Source organism: Phoca vitulina, unplaced genomic scaffold (genome assembly GCF_004348235.1).
Source record: "Phoca vitulina isolate PV1807 unplaced genomic scaffold, GSC_HSeal_1.0 scaffold28, whole genome shotgun sequence".
Classification (NCBI taxonomy): domain Eukaryota; kingdom Metazoa; phylum Chordata; class Mammalia; order Carnivora; family Phocidae; genus Phoca; species Phoca vitulina.
The window spans coordinates 25,722,416-25,743,186 of NW_022589731.1; the positions used below are offsets into that span (position 1 = coordinate 25,722,416).

Consider the following 20,771-nt stretch of genomic DNA (forward strand, 5'->3'; position numbering starts at 1 on the left):
CCTGCCCCTGCAGAGAGCTCCCCGTCTCCATCCTCCACCCTGCCCCTACAGAGAGCTCCTCCATGGGGCCCATCTATGTCTTCATGTGCTGGAACTCAGGGCCGCCCCAGGGATGCTGCCCACGTCCCAGCAATGGCAAGGGGCTTGGCCCAGAGGGGAAACTAAGGATCCACCTTCTGCCCCCTGGGCGGGACCATCCTTGGGTGAGACGTGCTCCCAGCTGCAGGCCCTCTGTCCTTCCTGGGGCACTGTAGGCAGGTGGTCATGCACTCCAGGGATACGGTGGCAAGCGGTCCGTATGCAGACATAACTCACAAACACCCTCTCCCGATCCCCTCTCCACCCAGCGCTCCGGGGCCGTGGCTCAATGAATTCCCAAGCCGAGGGATGTGTGGGGAGGCAGACACGCAAGTTCGACAACACGGAGCACGGAGAGCATCGCAGCACCTCTCAAATGAGATGCAAACATGAATTATGCAGGTGGGGGGCACGTTTTCTCCCACCACACGTGGCGCCCGGCACGTTTCCATTACAAGGAGCAGCTGATGCCGTGCTGCTCAAACCTACCTCGTGTCGGGCAGGCCCGGTGTCTTCTCTGTAAATTCACTTCTATTAATTACTGTAAATTAAGTATTTATATACTTAAGTATTATTATGCATGAGCTGTAGCAAATTATATCTGTGCGTTCCTGCTCACCATTATCAAATTTTGCAATACGTGCCTATAAATCAGCGTTGTCTACTAGGCCTGGCCTGACCTCATTCTGTTCTTCCTGCCCCGGGGACTTCCCCCTGAAATGACCTTGAGCCCCCAAGGACCCCTGGGGCACAGAACCAGCCCTGGGGAAGGTTTCTTTGTCTCCTGAGGACAGGTGGGACAAAAATGCTGGAAGGAAGCACAAGTGAGCACAGGTCCTCAGGGACAAGGACACATCGCACAGGGCTGTCACTTGGGTCAGCCTGGGTCACCTTGTCCCCACAGCGCGCCCCAGATCGGCCCACGTCTGTCCCTTTCCTGCCTTCCAGGCTCTTGGATCCGCTTCCCAGAGCTATTTCCGTCCATCCCCTGCCCTGTCCCAGCATCACTGAGGTCACCTGGCCCCCCATGTGGCCAAAATCACACCCACACACACGTGTGACTCACACGCACCCTCATACCTGCACACACACACCTTACAGCTCACGCTTACTGGCACGTGTTTGCAAACAAACATCAATCTGTGGAGGTCGCTGAGCAAACCAGGGAAACATGAATTCTGGGCACAAACACCAGGGCTTCTGATCCCCATGCTCTTTCAAGGGAGAATTAAGAAAGTTCCTCGCTCAGCTCACACAAGGAAGCGCGTGTGTGTGTGGTTTCCCCTGTGAGCAGCAGTGATGGTGGGTCCACAGCTCTGGGAGGCCAGCAGCTGAACACTCACCAGAAAGCACCACGGGAAGGCCGGCGAACGCAGGGGATCACGGGGTCAGAGCTGGGGAGGACCCTCTGCGGGAGGAGCTTCTGCGGGTCACGGAGGGCTGGGGGCGGGGACCCCTCGCTCTGGGCCCAGGACGCCCTGACTCGCTGCGTGGAGACTCGTTCCCCCTCGAATTTTCCTGTGAAGGACTGTGCTTTCCGGGGAACAGTGTCCCCACCTGGGCCTCGGCTCATCTCTGGGAGCGCCCGCCCCCCAGTGAGAACAGGACCTGACACAGACACAGGACACAGCAGCTCTTCGGACTGAAGAAGAGGAAATAAATAAAAATACCGATACAGGCAGGCCCTGCTGTCAAGGCAAAGCGGCCGCTCCTTCTGGAACACAGCACAGGGCCTTCCGAAGTGTTTAGCTGGGACCGCTCAACTGCAAACAGAGCTAGAATATAGGTCACCTTCCCGTGCTATCACTACAAGAAAAGGATTCAGAAAATGCTCCATAAACATGAATAAAATAACTCAAATAATTTTATGTGCATTTGGGAAAATAATTAAATCATTTTCAAAAGCACAGATTTACCAGCTACTAAAATGTGTCTGAGGACGTGCCTATGATCACGTGGGGTGCGTGTCCTTTGGGCACCAGATTCCCTTTCCACAGGATCCCCTTCACCTTTTACCGGGCAATGACTCATGCTGAGTGGGCAGGAGAGGAAGGGCCAGTCATGACCCCTCCCCCACGTTAACTGCGCAAGAACCGCCACCTGAACCAGACTCTGCATCCTCCTCCTCCTCACCCCGATCTCAGGGCTGCAGAGGCATGAACTGCCTTCCAGTCCTCTCTGCTGCCCTCCCCCATCCCCCAGACCCACAGACCCTCACCTGTACCCCCATCCCTCCATCCCCCAGACCCACAGACACTCACCTGTACCCCCATCCCTCCATCCCCCAGACCCACAGACCCTCACCTGTACCCCTATCCTTCCATCCCCCAGACCCACAGACCCTCACCTGTATCCCATCCCTTCATCCCAGCTGCCCAGGGACCCCTTTGCCTGATCCTGGGGAGGAAGTTGGAACCTCAAGATGGCCAGACCGACACAGAAGGGCAGTGAAGGATCTGAGACCTGAGACCTCCCCTTGCAGGCCCAGGGTCCCTTTATGAGCAGCCCGGGCCTCTGACAGGATGATGACCACAGTCATGCAGATCTGCAAAGCTACCAGGAAAGAGTTGAAAACATTCAAATAGAAAATTACTGAAACTAGTCGATTTGACAGACCACTCTTGCTCTCTCCCCAGGAGGGGTGTTTAACTGATGGGATCTGAAGTGGTTCTCGCTGCCACTTTATTCCAGAGCAATTCCGGCACATGGCGGTGCAAGGCTGTGGACCCCTCCCCCACCCCCAGCAAAGCTGCATGTGGGTCTGGAAGCAAAGTGGGTGCTCTGCACGTATTTATTTTCCTATAATGGCTTTATTAAGATATAATTCACATACCATAAAATTCACCCATTTGAATACAGTTGGTGGTTTTACTAGATTCAGAGAGTTGTGAAACCATCACCACAATCATTGTTAGCACACTGTCACCCCAAAAAGAAACCCCGTGCCCATTAGCAACCACTTCCCCTTTCCCCCTAACCTCCCCACCCTGCCCTCTGCCCTACGCAGCCTCTAAATTCTACTTTCTGTCTCTGTGGATTTGCCTGTTCTGGATGTCTCATATAAACAAAAACATATACTGTGTGGTTTTTGTGACGGGCTTGGTTCACTCAGCATCACGTGGCCAAGGTCCCTCCGTCCAAGGGTCAGCACTTCCTGGACATCTGGGTGGTGTCCACTCTTCGACTGTTGTGAGTAATGCTGCTACGAACACTCGTGTACACACTTACGTGTGGACAGATGTCTTCCTCTCTTGAGTATATTCTAGAAGTGGGGCTGCGGAGCCTGTGGCCTGTTTGAGCATCCGAGACGCTGCCAGGCCATCTTCGACCGTTCTGCATTCACCAGCCTGTAAGGGGGCCCAGTCTCTTCACACCCTTGCCTGCACTGGTCACTACCCATCCCTCTTATTTTAGCCACCCAGTGGGTGCAAAGTGCATTTCGTGGTGGCTCTGATTTGCATTTCTTGATGGCTTAATGGTACTGAGCATCTTTTCACGTGTTTATGGGCCACCCATGTGTCTTCCTGGGAGAAATGTCTATTCCGAGTCCCTGCTCATTTATTCATCGGGTGCTTTCTCTTGTATGTATACTTTTACAAGTCCAAATGAATCTTTACCAAACTTGCTAATTCTACAACACGTGGAAAATGACAGCTACATCCACATAATCGACGCAGACTGAGTGGCTTGTGTGGTAAGCTCAAGCGCCTCACTGTTCGACCACAAGCTTCCTAACGAAGGCTCCAGATGCCCTCCAGGAACGAGGGCACACCCTCAATGACCATGGGACTCTAACACAAGGACCCTGCAAGCGTCCGTGCTACCTGCCCCTCAGCCATGGTCCATGACATACCCTCCATCTTTTATACCATCGATCCTCTTTCTGTAAGTGTTGCTTCCACCTGTGTAAATGACCAAGCCGCATACACCCCCAGTGAAAACGTCAGAACACTGACTCATGCTCATCTGCTGGCCACCACGGTGGCCGGGCAGCACCCGCGCTTGCTCACGCACATGGGGTGGGTTTAGAGAGGGCCCCAGGAGCCGCGTCCTCCTCCCCTTCCACACCGGTCCAGGAACACACGAGCTGTCTGCGGCACAGGAGAACCTGGGGACAGGGGACAGTCCTCTGCCCTTGCTCTTGGCATGATTCAGACGCTGGTCTTCACCCGGTGAAGGGAGCTGCCCTTGCAGAAAGCAGCAGGGACCTGCCCAAACGCCCAGCATGAACGCCGCACCCAAGCTCCGCTCCAGCCCGGCAGAGCTGCCGGGAGAGATCAAAGCAGCAAGGCTCAATGACGTGCTTAACCGTGAGGGTGAGTGGGCGGAGTCCACGGAAGACGCAGTAAGTGCATCCTGCCTGCACGCCCGACGTCAAGCCACGGAGCGCACGTGGCCCCCGAATGATCCTCTGAGAGAGTCCACTGAGAACCACCAACCCCGGCCATCGTGGGTTTCCTCCAGCGGCTGTGCTGTGCGTGACTAGAACGTGGGAGGGAGCAGCAGGTGCTGAATGCTGGGGGCAACTCTGCACACACAGGCTGATCCCACTTGCTCACGCACCGCTGCTGTTAGAATGAAATGTCTCAACAGTTTGCAGAGGCCGAGGGATTATGGGCAACTTTAATTTTCTCATTTACGCTTCTTGATTATTTTCTAAGTGTTTTAAGTGAGCATTAATCACTTTAATAATTGGGGAAATCTATGAAGGATATAATGAAAAGACAAACAACAGCCAAAAACGATGCCTTCGGTTCACCAACAGCTAAACTGGAGGCCACTGTCACCGGGACTCTGCCATGGTATGAAGGGACAGACGATGCTAGTTGTCTGCAGAGCTGTTCTGGTCCCGTGGGTGCATTTCTTGGGGTCAGAGCCGTGGCTGGTGCATGGGCTGGGCAGAGGCAAAGGTGAACATGAGCTGCAGGTGGACGTGCTGTGTGTGTCTTCATGGGCTCAGCAGGGACAGCGGGTGGCGGCACTGGGTGCCCTGACTGCACACGGCAGACTGGCTGGGGCGCGCAGAAGGCGTTAACAGTCATTCTACCGCAAAACCCTTCTTATGAGAGTGCAGCTATGCGGGCACGACAGAAATTTAAAAATCATGAGAAACCTAGGAATACGTTTACCTCCGTGAATCGGAAAGTTCAGAAGCAAAGGACAAATTCCAGGGAGGGAGAAATGTGCCAAAACTGACTCAGGAAAATAAAGAAAACTTAAATAGTCATGTGGTTAGAAAAAATATTAAGTTATTACTTAAAACTCTTCCAACAAAGAAAAAGCACAGATCTGAACAGACTCATGGGAGAGTTCTGGCAGTCCTGCCTCACAGAGATTCTTCCAGAATGAAGAGAGACACACTGAGGCCAGGACGAGCCATCACACAGGGTCCCACACTCTCTGTGCATGGGCGGAACCTCCAGGACAGGTCACCCATAGGGCAGTAGCTCAGAGGCTGCCTGGGGACTGGTTGGGGGCGGGGGGCAGGGGGCAGTGGAAGGAAGGGGCTGATCAATAGGTTCAGGGATTTTGGAGGGGTGATGAAGATGTTCTGGAACTAGAAGGCGGTGTTGGTGACCCAGCACTCGGTGGATGAATGTCACTGAACTTCATGCTGCCAAACAGCTAATGGTTCACTTTACATTTTGTGAATTCGAACTCAATAAAAACTGGGCACATCAGCCTCACTCATGAACTAAGAAGAAAACATTCCAGAAGTTGTCTAAGGGAGGTGTTTCTGAGCATGGACCAGGGAGGTCTTCAATCCAGCACTAAGGTCAGGGGCTGGGCCAGCAGGAGCCCTTTTCTGCCGAAGGGGACCGTGGGGCTGCCCAAGCACGCAGCAGACCAGGGAGAGACCTCGTGCATGTCTCGTGGCCTGGCCGGAGAAGAGAGCGGAAAGCTTTCTCAGGCTGGGCTGAGAGGGCAGGGGCGGGTGGGGGTCTGGACCATGCAGTCAGCCCCTTCCACGAGATGAGGAACCGTTCCTCCATCAGAAGCAGTGGGCGCCTCTGTGCCTCCCGGACACAGGCCTCCCTGGCTCTGAGGCTCTGCCCTCCCAGCTCTGCACTCAGGGTCCCCCACTCTCCCCTTGGAGTGGAAGGGCATTTCCACCTTGTGCTTGGCCGTGCAGGACCCTCCCCAGCCACACTGAGCACACGGGGATACGGGGTGACTTCCCAGCGTGTGGAAGGTCAGGCTTCTCGGCTCAGGGAACTCTAACTCTATCTTAGGTTGGATGGCACGGGAGCATCGCCAATGTCCGTCCAGCAGAGAGCACACGAGATGCACCTGACAAGACTCGCGTGACTGGGAAGGAGTCACGAGCTCGTGCGTCCCCCCAAGCACGGTGGTGCTGGCGCGCACAGCGCAGGGAACTGAGCGGACTGAAGACACCGAGGTCGCCTATAGGAGGGAACAGACCGTGAGGACCTGGGCTGTTGCTTTCTCGGGTCGGCAGGACCGTCTTCATGGGCAGATAACAGGAAAGGACCTCGTTCTGTACATGCTACATAAACAGGAAAGGGACATTCTTGGGACGCGGTATAATTTTCATGATCCAGGCTAACTTGACCGATGGAGTCTCCCGCCTAGAAAATCCTCGGAGCAGCGGCCAAGTGCTCAGGAGCCGTGCTGAGCGCCCAGCGGGGTGCAGCGCCGTGGACCCCGCCCTGTGGACGTTCGGCACGGGGAGTTGAAGCGCAGACTTGTCAACAACCTGCTACCAGGTGAGGGGCGAGCACAGGATAAGAGGCTGAGAGCTGGAAAGGTTCCGGCAGCTGAGAGGGGTCACGGCAGGTGCCACAGACAAGGTCAGTGCTCTACTGGACTTCCTGAAACGGGGGAGGCGTGTGAACAGAGGGGAAAGGAAAGGCCATGGGAAGAGGGCGCAGGTGGAAGGTGGAGCAGTTAGAAGTCAGGTGGTCGTTCTAACACCATGTACCCACTCCTTTCTGAGGGTCCCCCTTTCTCATGAGGGCGATCCTGCAGCCCGTGGTCTGGCACCACGCAGGGACACGGTGCCGGGAGAGCCTGGGATCCCACGTGGCTGCCAGCCCTGCGCCATCATTCACCTGCAGTGAATGGAATGCAGGGAAAGGGCGAGGGTCGAGAGAAGGGGTGAGCTCCCAGGGGCACGAGTGGCTCTCGCAGCAGAACGTGTCCCCACCGAGCCATGGTCCACGGCCCGGGGCCCAGGCTGCAGAGGCACCGCCTTGCTCATCCCACTCCCACTCTGCCTTCCCGCTGGACTCCAGCAAGACGAGCTGACGGGCTGAGCGCTAAGCTCAAGGTCATGCTGTCACCCTGTGGACCCACGTGGCCTCGGGGAAAGTCAGAGTCTTCTTTCTCAAGCTCATGACCGACGGTCTATGGGGGTCCCTGACCAGCTAGCCGACTAGCATGTTCCTTGTTCTGAACTAAACTGAAAACATGCAGCACCCAGGTGTGCAGGGCAGTGATAATCTACGACAGGGTCAGGAGGGAGAGCACCACGGGATGAGACTGTGGTCAGGTTCTGACTGTTTTTGGCACACAAATACCCACCAGGAACATTTAAAACGGAAACGCTGGGCCCAGAGGAACGCTCAGCACACGGCAGGCTGCTTGCTGCCCGGCGCTGGAGCATCCGTCCCCCCACATGGACAGACGGCCAGCGCGCCAGAGTCCTGGGAGCCGCAGCCCCGGGCAGAGAGCCGCGGACGTTGTTCATGACCCCGTCGGAGCACAGCCGTGCCTAGACCCTTCTGGGAAAGGGGCTGAAATGGTGAACGAGCGCTTGCTCACAGCCTGCTCTGAGGCAGCCCCTGGACCTCTCCTCCCCAACAAGGGAGCCGCCAGGCATCTAGCTGACTTGCAGGGAAATGAGTGGTTGCGCTTGCTGGTGAGTAGAGAGAGAGAGAGCACATCCCCTTCGTCGCGGACGTTTATAAAACCTCCAACATCGACAGAGTGTTTCAACAGCACGCATCTTTCTCTGCTAAACAGCTTCCCCAGCGCACACTTGTCTCGTGACCAAGGACCACCCCGAGTGTGCAGAGCGCCCTGACCCCGCACGGCCTCCCCGGCTGCCACATCTCAGGGTCAGCATGAGCCCCCTCCCCAGCTGCTCTTGCCTCGGAGAGCCAAGGCCAGGCCGGAATTCTCCGGAGTGTTACAGCGTCAGTGGGCTGACAGTCCGTGGGCCCGCGTGAGGGGATCCTGCTCATTATTATGGCACGGTGCACGGGGGCCCTGGGGATTCCTGCAGAACATGGTCTGCAGCCCTCCCCCTCGTAGGGGTCTCCCACCAACCACACTGACACAACTCAGTGCTCTGGACCTCTGCCCTGGCCCCCAGGTCCAGCGTTGGGGGTCTGCCTGTCCACACTGAGGGCAAACCTCGACTTGTCTACCCCATTCTCCCCTCGCCTGCCCTTCCTCCCGTCTTGTGCCCGTCCCACCTCAGGACGACCTGGTCCTGCCGCCCCCAGCTGCCCCAGTGCCCACAGTCCCACAGGCAGAGGCCGCTCAGGCCAGCCCAGGGCCTCGACCACCCCTCTGCTCTCTTCCAGTCCCACCTCAGGTCTGCCCGGCCGCCCCCAGAGCCAGGACAGCGCGTGCACTTTGGCATAGCTGTCCGCCCGCGCGCTCGGAGGACTTCCGTCCTCTGCATGCCTCAGTTTCTATGTTGTGCCAGAAATCTGGCTGCTGGAAAAGCTGTTACTGGGGTTTAATCAGAGGAGACGCGCCTGCCATACTGTCAGAAATGTGACTTACAAAGAAGGGCATAAGCAGTAAAGTGTTGTCTCTACATCTTACTTAATGCTGTTCTCCTGGCACTTTCCAAATCCCTAAAATAAATTAGACTTAGGTGCACCGACTTTTTATGCACAATGTTTGTGTGGCTTTGATCTTATTTCCTCACCAAAGAGGTCTGTTTGAGAGTTAAGACTGAAGCATCTTAGCCCAGAGATCCTTCTGGGTGTGCCCCTGGACCAGCCACCTACAGTGATGTGCATCACGGTCCCTTCCTGCGTCCTCGATGCCACCGGCTGTGGACGTTGTTTCCAACGGTGCTGTTGTCACAGAAGGATTGAAGGGGCCCAGCCCAGGAATGAGCTGGGGGCGCCAGTTACAGGCACCTAAGACAATGCTCGGGCCCGTGGCTATAGCAGCCAAGCCTCCTCCGAGCATGTTTTCCATTCAAGCAACCACCACCACGTGACTCTTGCCTCACTCCTGTGCCTCAGACCAGCCTATTTTTCTCACAGCCCTTGCAGGCTCTCCGGTAATGATGGCTCCCTTGGAAGACCACCAGGCCCGCCGCAGGGTTCCCATGGCCCACAACGCTGTGCGTGAGCCTGTGAGCGTGTGAGTGGGGCTTTGCAGCCCTCCTCTGCCGGGCTGGCCACAGACTCTGGATTAAGGCCCTCGGTGCTGGGGGACCCGGCCATAGGGCTGGATTTGGTCAACATCCCCATGGTGCCTGTGGCCCCACCTCCAGAGCCCTGATCACTGATTTTAGCACAATGGCTTTATTGCTGAGTGTGACTGGCTGGTGGGAGGGAGGGACGGAGGGGCAGAGGGCCGGTGGTGCATAAGAAAAACACACAAGGCTTTTGGATGGGGCCCTGGGTCCCAGCCGGCTCTACCCTTCCCAGCACCAGCATGTAGGTAAGGTGGACCTCCCCAGCCTCCCACCCTGGCTCCCAGCATTAAGGAATGGAATCGGTTGAACAGGGTCCAGGAGCCTTTTCAGGGTGAAACTTTGGGGTACGGGGAAATTCCAGTCTTGCAAGAACATAACAGTTGGGGCAGGACCATTCCTGAGAAGGCCTTCACCATCAATGCTGAGCTGATGAGCAATGTCAGGAGCCAGTTCTGTGTCCCCAACTCTGCTGAGAAAGTCTGGGGCGGGTGGAAGGTTCCCTGAGCCGCGAGCCTGTGGGTTAGGCCGGGGGCAGTGGGGTGTGGGATGGACACCTTCAGAGCAGCCTGTCACCTCTCCTAAACAACACTGCTGTTACTGGCTGGGCCTCATTCAGCAGAGAGGTGCCTGGAGACAGCGGTGCCCCGTGTGCCAGCCTCGGAACGACTCAGGGCGAGTAAGACCCAGAAAGCCACTGACCTCCTGGAGCCAACGTTCAGGGTTGGGAGGGTAAAGGCACACTATGCCCGAAACAGACACCAAAGAGAATTCTGGACAATGAGCAACGCTACCAAGCAAATAAGCAGGTGAGGCGGGGTTTACTCCAGAGGTGCTGCAGAACGGGAGACTCGGGTCTCAGAGCCGAGGCCCCAGTGACGGAGGAATAACTGGCATGTGCACACTGGGAGAAGAGCTGAAGGCAGAGGCAGAGGCCAGTGCAAAGGCCCTGAGGCAGGGTGGGGAAGCGGGGGATGGTGCAAGCAGCCGAAGCACCGGCTGGGGTCACACGGTGGGTCCCAGGGACTCTGGGTAGAAGTCTGGGGTTTGCTCCCAGCTCCCAGAGACAACCCCAGGAGTCCTAAGCAGGGGAAGGCTTGGTGTGGTATACATTTCTGAGGAGTGACCCATGGCTCCTGCGTGGAAAACAGCTTATACGAAAGGGCACATGGGAGCAGAGAGACAGCATGCGGGAGCCACGGTCTGCCGGTGGTGCTGGCCCGGACGAGGGAGGCGGACTTGGGGGTGGGTTTCAGGGGGGTGATGGCTGACGGGCTGGATGTGACGGATCAGGCAAAGACAAGAGCCAGGGATGCTCCCAATCAGGCAGACTGGGGGGTCCTCGGGAAGAAGGGGGTTTACCCAGAAGGCTGCAGGAGGAACACGTTCTCGTGTTCTGCTTTATGAGCAGGACAGTGGGCTGGGGATCAAACTCCTTTTACAGGAAAGTGCAGTGTGAGACATCCATCAGAAAGAGCAGGTGCCCAGTGGGAAACCGGATCCATCAACATAGCACTCAGGGGAGAAACAGGCCCAGGAGATAAGGCTGGGCGAGTTACCATCCAAGGAGAGGGTTTGGGATGACTGAGAGAGGCGGTGTTGGACACTGTAGGGTCCTGTGCACACGCGCCCTCCCCCCCGGAACACCAGCAGGAGGGGACCACCATGCTTGGCATTTCAGAAAACAGCCCAGACACCCACCAGCAGCAGAACACAGGACGCATGGTGTGGATCCCCACTAATGAACGAAGGTTTTACCAAGGGCACATGATTGCATTACAACTCCAAGCATCAGTGGGATGGCTTAAAAAAACAAACAACAACAAAACCATCATTTTGAGCAAAAAAAGAGAATCACAAGAATGCATGGATTATGATATTTATGTAAAATTCAAAAGAGCCTGAATTACACAGTATATTGTTTGGAGACAATACATATATGGTAAGCATATTTCTAAAACACAGCAAAGCAGTGATTCGCACACATTCAGGAGAGTAATTATCCCTGGGGTGGTCAGGAGTCGAGGCTCCTAGGAGCACAGGGGGGTGTGGAAACGTCCACTTTCTCAGGCTCAGACGGAGGTATTGGGGGTTCTATTGTATCGGCGTTCTTTATACTTGGCATAAACATATACGTGCTTTTGTGTGCATGATGGATTTCCGATGTTTCTTTTCAAAGAAAGAGTGAATTGCCGCTAACAGGGCAGACGGCCACCGGAGCTGAGAGCCAGGCATTTCTCAGGGAAGGCGGCAGGAAGGGAGCCGGCCAGGGGGAAGACAGGGCAGAGGAGGACCTTTCCTAGATGGACGCTCGAGAGCACACGCGCTCGCTCTCAGGGAGGACTCACTGCGGGAGCCAATCCCCACATTGGCATCTCCGTTTAGGGAAATCTGCACTTCCCTTGCCCAAAGGCCAGCCTGACTATTTGCAGCTCGTCCCCTTAACATGAGTTCACTGTGGAGAACAGACTATATACAAAGCCTTTTTGTTTGTTTGTTTAAATCCAGTAACTTTTCTATGAAAAGCAGCTTGATCCCTGTATTAGAGACACGTATGCCTTCCTCACAGAAGCCGGCTGAGTCCCAGGCACTTTGGGGTGTCAGTGATTCCATTGTTATAAGCATTTTTGTCTCTGAAAAATCTCTAAGTGTGAAGATGTAGGATGACGTTTTTGATTACAGTGGGGGAGGAAATAATTCCTGGATAAAAAGAGAAAAGCCTTCCTCCCCCGCGGCCGGGTCACTGTTGTTATGAACCCGTGCTGGCGTCCGTGGGTGTCGCTAACGAGGGCAGCCGCGGCCGCGGAAGGCCGCGTGGCAGGGCGCTGGCGTGCGGGTCCCTGGCTTGTTGCGGAGCTCGGATGCTACCTCCCGACAGAAACAAGAATAGTCACTTCCCAGCTGTTCGGTGGCAGGACAAAATGCAAAATTTAAACCATTAAATAGTTCTGGAAGCAAAAGAACAGGTGGTAAACGGTTTCCCAGGCAGATGGTACTTTTTAATCGTTGTGTTCGACCGTCAGCCGCTCTGAGTGGCCGTAACTATCACTCATATTTTACCTTTTTCACTTGAATGCTTGCAAAATGGGGGCCAAGATTCAAAACGAGCTACCATCAGTCTTAAAAAAAAAAAAAGGAAGAATCACTTCATTTATTTTCTCAACTCGGGGCAGTGGCGGAGCCGTGCGGCGCTGTGACCCCCGGGGGGTCAGGGACGCGGTGGGCAGGCCGCAGGTGCGAGCCCGGGCAGCGTGCAGAACCACCCTCCGCTGCACGCTGCAGGCTCCCCCCGAAACCTCAGGGTCTCCTTAGACACTAGGAAATAAATACGGTACAAGACCCGTCTTCCTCCGAACGCTTCCTTCTTTAGCCTGAGTTCTAACACTTAAAGGAGCCCTTAGAACGAAGGCCAAGTGCGTCCAGCTGCAAGCCGGCAGACAGAGCAGACAGGAGGACAGGAGGACAGGAGGACAGGAGGACGCGCACTCCGCCGGCCCTCCAGCCGCTGCCACAGACCCTCAGGCATATCTGCAGCCCAGCCCCGGCTCCGCCTTCCCTCCCGTCTATGTCACCCTGACTCAGGAGCGGGCGTGTGAGAATCAGCAGCAGAGATGGTGTGAATGACAGAACCGGTCACACGGTATGGAGTCTGGCCGTGCAGGTGGGGGAAACTGCCCAAGGTGCAGACGTAAGGAGCACAGCCTGGTGCCCGCCGCGGGCTGAGCGAGGACAGGCAGACACAGCCCTGCCACACATGACCTACAGGCCGGGGAAGGGGACAGACGCATGAACAGACGGCGGTCTGCAGGGTCCCAGGGAAGAGGACGCGAGGACCAGCTCCGCATGTGCCCGCAGCGCTCTGGAGGGAAGACTCCAGTTCACGATTGAAGTGGACCAGCTCGTGGGGCTCTTCAAATACGGTGTCTTATTTGAAACGTTAAATCATGTTAAAGGCATATAATTAAGTGTAACTCTTCTGGCTCATCTTCTTTCCAGCGATAAGCCTATCTCCTTCTGGGTCCTTCGTTACTGGATCACTAACGCTCCCCGCTGAGCTTATTCACACACCAGCACAGGTTTCCACACCTTGTTAAGGGGGGTTCTAGAATATAAACCAGGGTTTCTCAGCAGAAGCACTACTAACATCTTGGGCCAGATAATTCCTCATCGTGGGGGCCGTCCCGGGCATTGTGGGGTGTGTGGCAGTCTCCTGGCCTCTGCCCGCCAGATCCCAGTAGAACCCCCCAACTTGTGACGACCAAAAAAATGTCTTCAGCTGTCGCCAACCATCTGCCCCCGGGTGAGAAGCATAGAGCTACACCCTGTTGGGCTTCTACGCTTACCTGGATTTCATGACTAAGCCAAGGGCATAAATAAAATAGTCCAGCTCCTTTACCAAATATGTGAATTCTCTGAATAAAAACAAGATAATTCATCTGTAGATAAATTAAAATTCACATGCTTTTATAAATCAATTTCAATATGGCGCACACTTCACAGACAGGTGCGTTTTTCTTGTTCTGTAAAATCTGCTTCGCCGGGGATGTCATTCTGTGTCGGCCCCACCTAGCCCTTCTCCCAGCCCTGTCCCCCTCCAGGAGCCTGTTCCGAGGGGTGGCAGGAATTTCCCAGCATCGAGAATGCTCATCGGCCCTGGCAACTCCTCGATCTCACCGAATCTCATTCTACGGAGCTACTGCTGGTTAAAACGAGCTCTGAGAGACAAACTATCTGCTCAGGCTCCTCCGAGCCACGGTTCCCAGAAAGTTCTCAAGGAAATTCTGGAAAGGGCTCATCACAGGCAGGGCCAGTCTCACCCAGATGCCCTCTGCTGTCATCAAGGGGACACTGCCAGGGACAGACTGCTAGGTGGCTGGACCTCCCAAAGGACCGGCTTAGCAGGGGTGCCCCGGGTAGGACCAGTCACTGCGGTGCCAGAGCTGGGCACAGAGCTCGGAGGCCGCTCCCCGGGCTGGGGCTGTGCATCTGGGCCAGCCCCCCCACTCTTACTCAATTCCCACCCGATCCCTCTGCTGCAGCATTCGGTTTTTGTTTTCGGGTTTTCAGATCACTACCACAGGGGCCATTTTAGAAGCTGCCTCTGGACGCCCCCCCCCCTCCTGACGGCACATTTCGGTGGTTACCTACGACAGATCATGTTGACTCAGTCATCCTCTAACCGAATGCACATTACGGCCCATTTGATTACAGCACCTTATAAATGCAAACACAGAAAGACACCTAATTATTATGTCACTTTATAAATCACAGGAGGCATGGGAAACAAAGCCACCCCTGGGTACATGCATTTGGGTTCCTTCTAAGATTCATTTTCTCAGAAAACAGTAAGTCATCCTTAATAAATGCCAATGGACTGATGGATTTTAACTGAAATCTTGACACAGCTGTAAATTATGTTCCACACAAGAGATTATTTATGTGTTTTATTTATTTCCCCATCACACCCTAAACGCATGTTCACTAACAGCCTGAAATAGAAATAAGATTTTGTTCTTGAGAATACAATGTTCTACTGACCAACTAATTTAACAAGCCAGAGTGAACTACAGACGCCAAAGACCACATCTGATTTTCCAGAAACAGTATCAGCAAATCAAAACAGGAAAAGAATGAAAATGGGTTATTCCTCTTTCTCCCAAGAACTTGGATGTGTGTGTGCACGGGTCTCACAACCTAGTGACGTTTCCTGTTACTGATAACCTGGCGATTGATGATATTAATGTTAACATTAGAATTCTAGTATTGGATTAATTTGAGAACCCACAGAATTTTTATTCAGGTCTTATCACATCACAAGCAAACCTAACACTGAAGCAGTAGGACCAGCTCTCAAGATCTGAGTACTTACTAAAAGTCATTCCAAATTCATGTTTTCTTGCTACACTTAAGGGAAGGACCTAAGCTCATGTTCACTAGTGGCTTGGACACATGGCCTGCCAGTCACGATTAACAGACACACACCAACATCTGTGAACACACATGGACAACAGAGCTGGAACCAGTCCAAGACCCGCGTCTCTCCATCTCCCTGCTAAGCCCCCGAACACGCATCGTGGCCCCACTTGGGTACCAGAGTGTCTACCAGCCCCACGTCTGCCCTGAAGACTTCCCAGAAGAAGCGCACACCCATGCATTAAAAGGAAGTCGAGGACCTCCATGGCCATCCATGCCCCTCACAGCCAGCCACGTGCATCAGGGACTTCCCGATATCCCTGCCCCCGTGTTCACAACGAGCCAGCCGGCAAGCCCAGAGGGGGTGACTTCGTGAGTCCCAGCATTGCACTTTTTTGTGTTTTATTAACTTAGATGCTTATCTAGTTTCTGTTGTCTTTGCTCCCTTCCGAGCTCCATGTAAGGAAACCACAAACCTCTGGGGACCTCGACACTCTCAGTGACTACATTCCTCTGCCTCAACACTTAGTAAAGGGAAGTCTCACTTCTCCGAATAGAAACTTCTAACTTGACTTCATGGCAGAAAACACCCAAGTAGACTTAGCAGGACATTCTTCAATGGAGTTGAGGTCCATTTGTGTAGTGTGAAGATGAACCCCCACAGCATGTCCCTCCCTGGGTGCCCTCGGCACATGAATCCAGGAGTCCCCAAAGCCAGAGGCAGGCTGTGAGCTCCAAACCAGCTCCAGGCTTGAAGAGCCCATGCTCTGTGCTTACCGGAGAAGGGGGCGGTCCTCAGGGGTATCGTGATGGGTGCCAAAGTCAGGAAGTGGCAGGGCTGCACGCTGGAGGGGGATGGGCCCCCAAGTCCCTCGGGGTCCACAGACACCATGGCGGCCGCGGCAGTGATGGCAATCCCGGGGCTACTGCCAACAGGCTTCAGGCTGTTGTGACAACCACCTGCAGAACAGGGACAGGGAGGTCAGCACGGGGAAGCCCGGTGTCCATCAGGGGCAGGTGTCATAATGTGACGCAGCATATCATCACCCAGGAAACAAGGGCAGCACTAACCCGTTTCTTGGAAACCCATGCTATGTGCCAGTATCCCAGAAATAAATGGGATGGGTTCTCAATCTGCCCAAATGTTGACTGTGCACAGAGCACATGCACACCGCTATGTGATGTTCCGTGAGGCACAAAGCTTAGTCACCGGGGGACACGCGTGCCTTAGAGAGCAGCTCCTTGGCTGTGGTGCCCACGTGGTACATATATAACCAGGGATGGTGGTGACAAGCACACAAATCCCCAGAGCAGCGGGGGCTGCGGGCCAAGACAGGAGCGCATAAAGGTCGGAGGGGGCTTGGAGGAGAAGGCAGCTGTGGGTCAGGGTGAGGAGGGTTCTCTAGAGCCCAGGAGGCTCCGCTGACCCGAGGATGTGGCTGCCACCTGCCCCTGCAGAGGAGGAACTTGATACCCATATCGGCTTGGGCAGCCCCTTGTGAGGAATCAGGCTCCAAACTCGCAATTTGGCTTGTCTTTCCTGGCATAATTGGAAACACTTGAAAGTTTGCTTCCGTCTCTGCCTTTTCTGTAGAGTTGTTTTTTTGGGTTTTTTTAAGGAATCTTCAGTCCCTAAAATAAGTATGGTTTCTAAGAAATATTCTGTAGGTACCAGCTTATATTGATGGTGCAAGTTCTGGAAAGCAATTTGGAAATACGTGTTAAAAATGTTCATATAGTTTACCACTTTCGATCTAATGTTTCCCTTTCTAGAATTCACCCACATGCCCAATGCCTTAAGATAAAGTTTATAGCGAGAAACTAGAAAAGCCAGCAAAGGGCAGATGCTTGTATTAACAGTGGTGCGTCCACTCAATGAGACACCGGACAGTAGAATCATACAAGGGAGAGCACTCGGCGCCATAGGGGATGGCTCACGATATGCTCAGTAAATAAAGCAAATTACAAAATCATTTATATTTCTACACCATATAGTCATTCAGTCAGCAGCTCCTGATTTGGTTGACTAGATGCCAACCATGTTCTAGCTCTTAGGGACAGAGCAATGAACCGAGCAGACAGAAGGCCTGCCTTCAGGGACCACACCTCCCAAGGAGGGAAGACACATGGTATATACTTCCCTTGTTTATTTGCTTTGTCTTATAGGTTGATGGGCACAATGCAGAAGAGTAAAGCAGGGAAGAAAAAGGATGGGGAATTGGTAGGTGGGTTTCATCTTCATACAGGGTTGTCAGGAAGGTCTGCCCTGAGAAGAGAATTTGTAGGTGACAGCCTGCAGGAGGCGAGAGGTAAGAACAGGCCAGGGAGAGATGGGGAAGTGCAAAGGCCCCGAGGCAGGCGCCTACCCAGTGTGTTCCAGAAGCTGCAAGGCGAGCAGGGAGGTGGAGTGGAGGGGCAGAGATGAGGAAATGTGGGCGTGGGGTCAGGAGGAGACTGCCTTGCGGGCACACTGAGGCATGCGGCTGACGGGAGGGTGGGGTGCAGAGGAGCGGCACGCTCTAGTTTCATTTCAGTGTCACCGTGGCTGCCTTGTTGGCAACACACAGGAAGGGGGCCAGCTGCGTCCTGGCTACACTCTGCCAGATCCTATCCGGTCTGTCTTTGTTTTTGTCTTTCCACAGTGTTCAAATCCCCTTTGATGGGCATATACAAATTTTAAAACTATAACTTAATTTTTATGGAGTAGTTCAAAGTGTACAGAAAAAGGGGGCACAAAGTACAGAGTTTGCACAACGCCGCCACACCGAGCGCCCGGCCCCCCAGCTCCCGGTCTTGCATCACTGCGGTGCACCCGTCACACTGACGAACAGGCACTGGAACACGGTGGTTAACTGAAGCCCCCCGGACAGCAAGCGTCGTGGTTTGTGTGCGCATTCTCTGAGCTTTGCCAAAGACAGACGGTCATGCGTGCCCATCGCAGAATACAGAATACAGAAGAGCTTCACTGTGCTAAAATCCTGTGTCCTGCCTGTTCATCCCCCTCCGGCCCCCCCCCCACAACCACAGATCTTCTTACTGCCTCTACGGTTTCCCCTTTTCCAGGATGCCGTATAATTGGAACCAGACATTACGTAGCCTTTTCAGACTGGCCTCTTGCACTTAGCAATGTGTGATTGAAATCTCTCTGTATTTTGTGGCAAGACAGGTCCTTTCCTTTTATCACTGAATAATATTCAATCGTCTGGAGGGACCACAGCTCACTCATCCACTCAGCTACTGAAGGGCATCTTGGCGGCTTCCAAGTTTTTGCAATTATGAATAAAACAGTTATAAACATGTGCATACATGTTTTTGTTTGGACGCAAGTTCTTTATTTGGGTAAATACTGAGGAATGTGCCTGCTGGATCGTATGGGAAGACAACATTTAGCTTTGTAAGAAACCGCCAGACTGTCAAAGTGGCTGCACCATGTTGCATCCCCAGCAGCCAGGAACGAGCACTCCCGCAGCCCCTCAGGCTCGCCAGCATCTGATGTCAACGTTCCGGATTCCGGCCGGTGTATGGGAGCATGTCCTTGTTGTCACACACACATTGGCAGTCAGGAAAAAACAAAACAAAACAAAACCCACTATTCTAAATATATCATCTTACTTGATAATAAAAACCCATTATAGAAAATTTCTAAAAACAGACTGAATAAGTATATAAAAATGTCCCTGCAGACTCCCCAGCTGATCACAGCTGATCATCTGTCGTGCAGCAAACCCGTTTCCTGGGGGCACGGTCTGGCTGCACGGTGTCCCCCTCAGACGGCAAGAACAGCTTTTTCAGGTGGTGTTAAACAATAAACACTTCAGGGCGCCTGGGTGGCTCAGTCGTTAAGCGTCTGCCTTCAGCTCAAGTCATGATCCCAGAGTCCTGGGATCGAGCCCCGCATTGGGCTCCCTGCTCCGCGGGAAGCCTGCTTCTCCCTCTCCCACTCCCCCTGCTTGTATTCCCTCTCTCGCTGTCCCTCTGTCAGTTAAATAAATAAAATCTTTAAAAAAAATAAAAATAAAAATAAAAAAATAAACACTTCCCTTATCATTAAATGGCTTACCCAGTCCAATTACTAATCGGAGCCTAGTATTCCAGGAAATACAGCTGTCACACAAATTTGCAATACTCACTACGATCCCCCATCATAACAGGTGTCACCTCCTATTATAAATAAACATAATAAACAACGGTTTGCAAAAACATTCATTTCTGCATTTATTTCTCTGGGATAGATGTTCAGGGTCAAGACAGTGTGAGTATTTTTGGGTGTGCATGTGTCAGTTTAATGAGGTAATTTTGTGAAAGCCAACACACCCTAACAGCCCTCCACAAATGTCTCTTATTAAATTCGGCTTCTCTCCCTCAGGATCTACACATTTATATGATCTCGCGTGGGTGTGTTCACTGGGGTTCAGCCACCAGTCTGTGCTGTTTGGAGACAGACCTGCTGGTGAGACACACCGCCAAGTTCCATGACCTCAGTGACATGCTGCCTGTTGGATTTGTCTAATAATCCCGACCTGCTGTTCAAAATGAGGATGACCTTTTAGCAATAAATGACAAAGCAATTACTGGTGTTTTAAAAGAAGCAGATGCCAAGGCAAGAGCGCTTTGTAGATGGACGTATAGGGACATGTTTATTATCATGTGATTTTGTCAAAAATAATATGTCACTTCCTGATTTCAAGTCTACGATGAAGCTATAATCACCAAAACAGTGTGGTACTGGCATAAAAACAGACAAATCAGGCAACAGAACAGAATCAAGAGCCCAGAAATGAACCCAGTCATATATGGTCGACTAGCATTTCCACAAGGGAGCTAAGAACACTCAGTGGAGAAAAGACATCTTAAACGGTGCTGGGATAACTGGATAAATGAAATGGGACCCTCGTCTTACACCACTCACAGAAATTAACTCAGAATGGATTAAAGACTGAAACGTTAAGACCCGAAACTGTGAAGCTAGAAGAAAACATGGAAACAAAGCTCCCTGACGTGGGTCTTGGTAATGATTTTTTTTGAAATTACACCTAAAGCACACAAACAATGAAAACAAAATCGACAAGCGGGACATCAAACCAAACAGCTTCTGCACAGCAAAGGAAACCATCAACAAGGTGAAAAGGCAACCGGCAGAATGGGAGAAATACATATTTGCAAACCATATATCCGATAAAGGGTTAATATTCAAAATATATAAAGAACCCCTACAGCTCAATAGCAAAAAAAACATAAATAATCCAATTTAAAAATGGGCAAAGGACCTCAATAGAAGTTTCTCCGCAGAAGATGCATGAAAGGCCAACAGGTAGGTGAACTGGTGCTCCGCTCCACTCCTCATCCGGGAAATGCAAATCAAAACCTCGATGAG

The 20,771-nt window shown here is 53.1% G+C and overlaps 1 protein-coding gene across 1 annotated transcript in view; it reads right to left on the minus strand.

Moving 5' to 3' along the window:
- Positions 1–20,771, minus strand: part of TCERG1L (transcription elongation regulator 1 like) — a 200,149-nt gene that overhangs the window by 125,888 nt on the left and 53,490 nt on the right. Inside the window, exon 4 of the mRNA XM_032423180.1 lies at positions 16,175–16,357. Within this exon, the coding sequence (XP_032279071.1) occupies positions 16,175–16,357 (183 nt within the window). The remainder of the gene's footprint in view (positions 1–16,174; positions 16,358–20,771) is intronic.